The 6,000-nt window shown below is 44.8% G+C and overlaps 1 protein-coding gene across 1 annotated transcript in view; it reads left to right on the top strand.

Annotated features, from left to right (window-relative positions):
* The first annotated feature begins 5,013 nt into the window (after positions 1–5,013).
* The window catches only part of LOC124803451 (pyrethroid hydrolase Ces2a-like), a 61,933-nt gene continuing 60,946 nt past the window's right edge, over positions 5,014–6,000 (top strand). Inside the window, exon 1 of the mRNA XM_047264639.1 lies at positions 5,014–5,202. Within this exon, the coding sequence (XP_047120595.1) occupies positions 5,014–5,202 (189 nt within the window). The remainder of the gene's footprint in view (positions 5,203–6,000) is intronic.

Below are 6,000 nucleotides of genomic sequence, written 5' to 3'. Positions count from 1 at the left end.
CGTGATCTTATGAGGGGGAGTCTGTTCCCCGTGTAGGTCACAGGGTTCAGATGTTGTTAGCATCTCAGGGGTATGCTCAGTGCTCAACCGTAGTCTCACATCTTGTATGTGACGACTGATATCCACTTCAAAGACCTTCTAGTTGCGAAAATAGCAATTTCTCATTGTTGTAGTCGAACGGGTACGGTATGTGAGCCGGCCGCGGTGGTCTAGCGGTTCTAGGCGCTCAGTCCGGAACCGCGCGACTGCTACGGTCGCAGGTTCGAATCCTGCCTCGGGCATGGATGGGTGTCATGTCCTTAGGTTAGTTAGGTTAAAGTTGTTCTAAGTTCTAGGGGACTGATGACCTCAGCAGTTAGGTCCCATAGTGCTCAGAGCCATTTGAACCATTTTTGAACGGTATGTGATTTCATAATTACAACAACAACCACCGATGGTACATTCTTCTCAGATTGTGTGTATACCGTGATGTGGGAGATTTGAAACTGATCTGGTCTTCAGGCTTAATTTATTTTCAAATGGCATGTTTGCCTACATGTGTTAATTGCCAGAATTTATCTAATAAGGCCCGTCTACGACCACTAGAAGCCTGTAGCAGGAATTGTGGAACGCCCTGTATATTTGCTGGTGGTTGTTTTCTTCACGAACAAAATTTTTATGCACTTTAAATGGCACTGGCTGAAGAGTGAATGCAACCATTACCGCTGACAACCATCGTCAATCCCTCCACCCTAGGCTGCGTTCACACTGCCGGCCGGGCCGAGCCGAGCCTGGCCGGGCCGCCGCCCGCTTCGATATCAAACACATGGTTTTGAATTGCGGTGTTCACACCGGCGGCCGGGCCGCGCCGACACGGCGTGAGCCTCCCGGAGCCGAGCCGACGACATTCGGAGTGTTTAATATTGCCGGCGCGAGCCGACCGCAGGCGCGAGCCTGTGGAGCAGCACTACAGCTTCTGCAGTAAACGCATCACACGTCTCCCTTCTGCTTTCATCACAAGTGTGACTGCACACGTCTTATTTTAAGATGTTACCTCACATTTCACAATCAGTGAGGAAAAATTACGTTTATTATGATGATACATGCGAAATTACTTTTATTTCATTTATTTAATCTACCGTATTTGCATGCATTTACAACAATAGCTTGCCAGCGATCGCGGCATTGCCGCCACTGAATAGTTCGCATTTACTTGTAAACGGAGACAGATATGAGTGTCACTGAGGGACGGAAAGGTGTCCCTACCAGATGATAATGCATTGTAAAGTCATGCTGTGGCAGTTCCTTATCAGTGAAGATAGAACCACTGAGTCAAAGGGCATTATCTCAAAACTCTTCGCCTATCAATCTGTCTATCTTACAAGGTAATGAAAAGAATTCTGTGAGGTCATCAGTGGCTCCACATGATGAACCATCACCACTGCCAAGCGCTGCATCATGAAGAAAAGAGAAGAAAAAAGTTGGAAAATTCTGAAGGAGTATTTCTGCGATTCTTCGTTAAAGGCACAGCAAGACATTACCCAAAATGACGAAGCTAATTACTTCCTAATGATTCTCAGGAGTCCCATAAACTCTCTTCCCCTCAGAGGTTAGTGTTTGTGAAATTTAAAATACAAAAGCATGACTACAATTAACTGGAGGTAGCGAATGCTGTACAAAGTTCTACCGTAAACCAAAAAGTGTGTACTAACGAATCTTACCTTATCGTTATACACAATTTTTCTTCTGCTGTTATACTTCTGCGAAAATTGTGTTCTGTTTAGAAATCTTGTCTTGAATGTTCTGCAGCACATACTGAAATGTATGATGATTCATTCTGTAATTTGAATAAAATTTTTCAGGATAGTTTTTAAGTTCTTCATATAAAGAGAAAAACTCTCCTAAATGCAGAGTCAAAACAATACCAATAAAAGAGTGAAGACATTGTTCTACACAGCACAGACTAGGTAAAGGCGAGCAGCTGTTGGCTGCAGCTGCGTTTTCTACTGACTTGCTTGTCAGCTGTCGAAGGGTGGGGATTTTTTAAAATTTATTTATTTGGCCTCCGGCAGCTGACATCCATTTAGCCAAAGAGTGGGTATTACCTTGACAGTGCAGCGCAGCCCGCCAAGGAAGAAAAAAAAAAAACAATGAAGAACAATGAAACGCACATCTGTGTCGATGTACAGTAGTTTCATTAACTCTCCATTATTTTTTCTGTCAAAGTAGACAACGAGACTACAGAATTGCGCTTCAGTTTCTGCAGTAAACGTATCACAAATCTCCAGTTTGTTTTTGTGATTAGTTTTACACCACTGATCACTAGTAATTAGTTTTTTTCTGTCCTGCATTATATGACTACATTAAACCAAGCTGTAACCGCTCGAACTCCGTGGCTTGCGGACGCGGCACTGACGCCACTGAATATCTCGCATTCCTTGTGACCAGAGACAGATATCAGTGTCATTATCATTTCAAAAACTTTTTGGTACTTTTAGCTACATTTCATTCGCAACAATGTATGGTGTAAAACGCATCTAACAGTAAGCTACCCGCTACGTAACTTTTTCACTACAAGATTTGTAAATCAAGTGCACAACGTTGACAAATAGCATCATTTCACAATGACTGTTAAGAAATATGAAAAGATAAATGATTCAATACGAAGCTAAGATGTTACACTAGCACGTGTACAAAAATCAGATTTTTTAGCCGCATACTTTCTTCAAAATCGGTTGGGAAGCGTTACGAAACTAAGAAATCACGCGAAACGAAAAGTAGACTTTTTCATTTTTCACGACGTAAGTAACGCTTTTAAGGAAAAAATGAGTTCATAAAACGATGTGGCGCAGTCTTATATGCCGCTAAGAATTTTTAGAACATGAAAATCGGAGAAGTGGATTTTCCCCCATTTCGCCGTCCCGGCTCGGCGCGGCGCGCAGTGTGAATGCACTACTCGTCGGCCTGAGCTGGCTAGGCACGAGCCGAGCCAGTACGCGTCAGCCCGGCCCGGCCCGGCCGGCAGTGTGAACGCAGCCTAAACTCCCTCTGTGAGGGCACGAGTGGACGGATGGGTTGTGGGGAGTGGAAGAAACAAATAGCTAAAGCCTTGCAGACAAACAAAAATTACGCGAAGGGAAATTTAGTGTGACGAGGGCTATGCGAGAGGCGTTCAATGAATTCGAAAGTAAAGTTCTGTGTACTGACTTGGCAAAAAATCCTAAGAAATATTGGTCTTATGTCAAAGCGGTAGGTGAATCAAAACAAAATGTCCAGACACTCTGTGACCAAAATGGTACTGAAACAGAGGATGACAGACTAAAGGCCGAAATACTAAACGTCTTTTTCCAAAGCTGTTTCACAGAGGAAGACTGCACTGTAGTTCCTTCTCTAGATTGTCGCACAATTGACAACATGGTAGATATCGAAACAGACGACAGAGGGATAGAGAAACAATTAAAATCGCTCAAAAGAGCAAAGGCCGCTGGACCTGTTGGGATACCAGTTCGATTTTACACAGAGTACGCGAAGGAACTTGCCCCCCTTCTTGCAGCGGTGTACCATCGGTCTCTAGAAGAGCTTAGCATTCCAAAGGATTGGAAAAGGGCAAAGGTCATCCCCGTTTTCAAGAAGGGACGTCGAACAGATGTGCAGAACTATAGACCTATATCTCTAACGTTGAAAAGTTGTACAATTTTGGAACACGTATTGTGTTCGAGTATAATGACTTTTCTGGAGACTATAAATCTACTCTGTAGGAATCAGCATGGGTTTCGAAAAAGACGATCGTGTGAAGCCCAGCTCGCGCTATTCGTCCACGAGACTCAGAGGGCCATAGACACCGGTTCACAGGTAGATGCCGTGTTTCTTGACTTCCGCAAGGCGTTCGATACAGTTCCCCACAGTCGTTTAATGAACAAAGTAAGAGCATATGGACAATCAGACCCACTGTGTGATTGGATTGAAGCGTTCCTAGATAACAGAACGCAGCATGTCATTCTCAATGGAGAGAAGTCTTCCGAAGTAAGAGTGATTTCAGGCGTGCCGCAGGGGAGTGTACTAGGACCGTTGCTATTCACAATATACATAAATGACATTGTGGATGACATCGAAAGTTCACTGAGGCTTTTTGCGGATGATGCTGTGATATATCGAGAGGTTGTAACAATGGAAAATTGTACTGAAATGCAGGAGGATCTGCAGCGAATTGACGCATGGTGCAGGGAATGGCAATTGAATCTCAATGTAGACAAGTGTAATGTGCTGCGAATACATAGAAAGAAAGATCCCATGTCATTTAGCTACAATATAGCAGGTCAGCAACTGGAAGCAGTTAATTCCATAAATTATCTGGGAGTACGCATTAGGAGTGCTTTAAAGTGGAATGACCATATGTAATTAATCGTCGGTAAAGCAGATGCCAGACTGAGATTCATTGGAAGAATCCTAAGGAAATGCAATCCGAAAACAAAGGAAATAGGTTACAGTACTCTTGTTCGCCCACTGCTTGAATACTGCTCATCAGTGTGGGATCCGTACCAGATAGGGTTGACCGAAGAGAGAGAGAAGATCCAACGGAGGGCAGCGCACTTCGTTACAGGATAATTTAGTAATCGCGGAAGCGTTACGGAGATGATAGATAAACTCCAGTGGAAGACTCTGCAAGAGGACGCTCAATAGCTCGGTTGAAGTTTCGAGAACATACCTTCACCGAGGAGTCAAGCAGTGTATTGCTCCCTCCTACGTATATCTCGCGAAGAGACCATGAGGATAAAATCAGAGAGATTAGAGCCCACACAGAAGCATACCGACAATCCTTCTTTCCACGAACAATACTAGAGTGGAATAGAAGGGAGAACCGATAGAGGCACTCAAGGTACCCTCCGCCACACACCGTCAGGTGGCTTGCGGAGTATGGATGTAGATGTAGATGTACAGACAAAACAACAGACCTTCCCGAAAATATTTTCCTTAATAACTGTTTACCTATTTTCTGTATGGAAACCGTTGTCCTACTTGCTGTTCACAGGAGCGATGACTGGTCTGGGAAGCCTGCTGCTACTTGCGGTGTTGGGGACGGCCTGTGCCCAAGACTTCGCTGTGAAGGTTAACGTGACCGGCGTGGGAATGCTCGGTGGCTCCTTAGCCTGGACCAAGCGCCAGAATCGAACCATCTACCAGTTCCTGGGCGTGCCCTACGCCAACGTCACCACCAGATTCCAGGTATGACCGCCGCTTTGGCTCGCCTACTACGCCTCCAGCTCTCTCTTTTGTTTGTGTTGGGGGAAGAGACGAAACAGCGAGGTCATCGGTCTCATCGGAATACGGAAGGATGGGGAAGGAAGTCGGCCGGGCCCTTTCAAAGGAACCATCCCGGCATTTGCCTCGAGCGATTTAGGTAAATCACGGAAAACCTAAATCAGGATGGCCGGACGCGGGATTGAACCGTCGTCCTCCCGAATGCGAGTCCAGTGTGCTAACCACTGCGCCACCTCGCTCGGTGCAGCGCTCTCTCTACAAGTGTTGGGTGCTCGGCCGCGAGCTGTCGCCTTCCTGTAGACGGCACCGGCACGATTGTCACAGCCCACTGTGGTCCTTAGCAACGAGCAGTCTTGAGTGAGGGTGGGTGAGTGAGTGCCCCAGCTGGGCTCATATCAGAATTAGGAGGGAGACTGGCGCGAGTTATCACAATCTATCATTTTTAGTTTTTGAAGAAGCAGCTTTTATAGTCTCCCTTTCTAACGTCAGTGTATCTCATTCTATACAGCATATTCTTGGGTATTTTTTCGCAGAAATCTGAGGCCACAGCAACATTTGGTTTTCAGAAAGAAGTACTGTCAGACTAAATTTTTGTGACAACTTTCGATTGGCTCTCACAGTTACTGGAATTGGTTGTCACAGGTCATTTGAATGGATAAAAGGAAATTATTTATACCAAAAAAGTATTAAGAATACAGAAGACCATTTGAAACTCTAAAACAATAATTTAATAAATATTTAAGAGAATGTCCAGTATAGTCT

This window comes from Schistocerca piceifrons, chromosome 6, assembly GCF_021461385.2.
Source record: "Schistocerca piceifrons isolate TAMUIC-IGC-003096 chromosome 6, iqSchPice1.1, whole genome shotgun sequence".
In the NCBI taxonomy this organism is placed as follows: domain Eukaryota; kingdom Metazoa; phylum Arthropoda; class Insecta; order Orthoptera; family Acrididae; genus Schistocerca; species Schistocerca piceifrons.
Note: the sequence above shows the minus strand (reverse complement) of the source record. Positions and strands in the feature narration are given on the sequence as shown.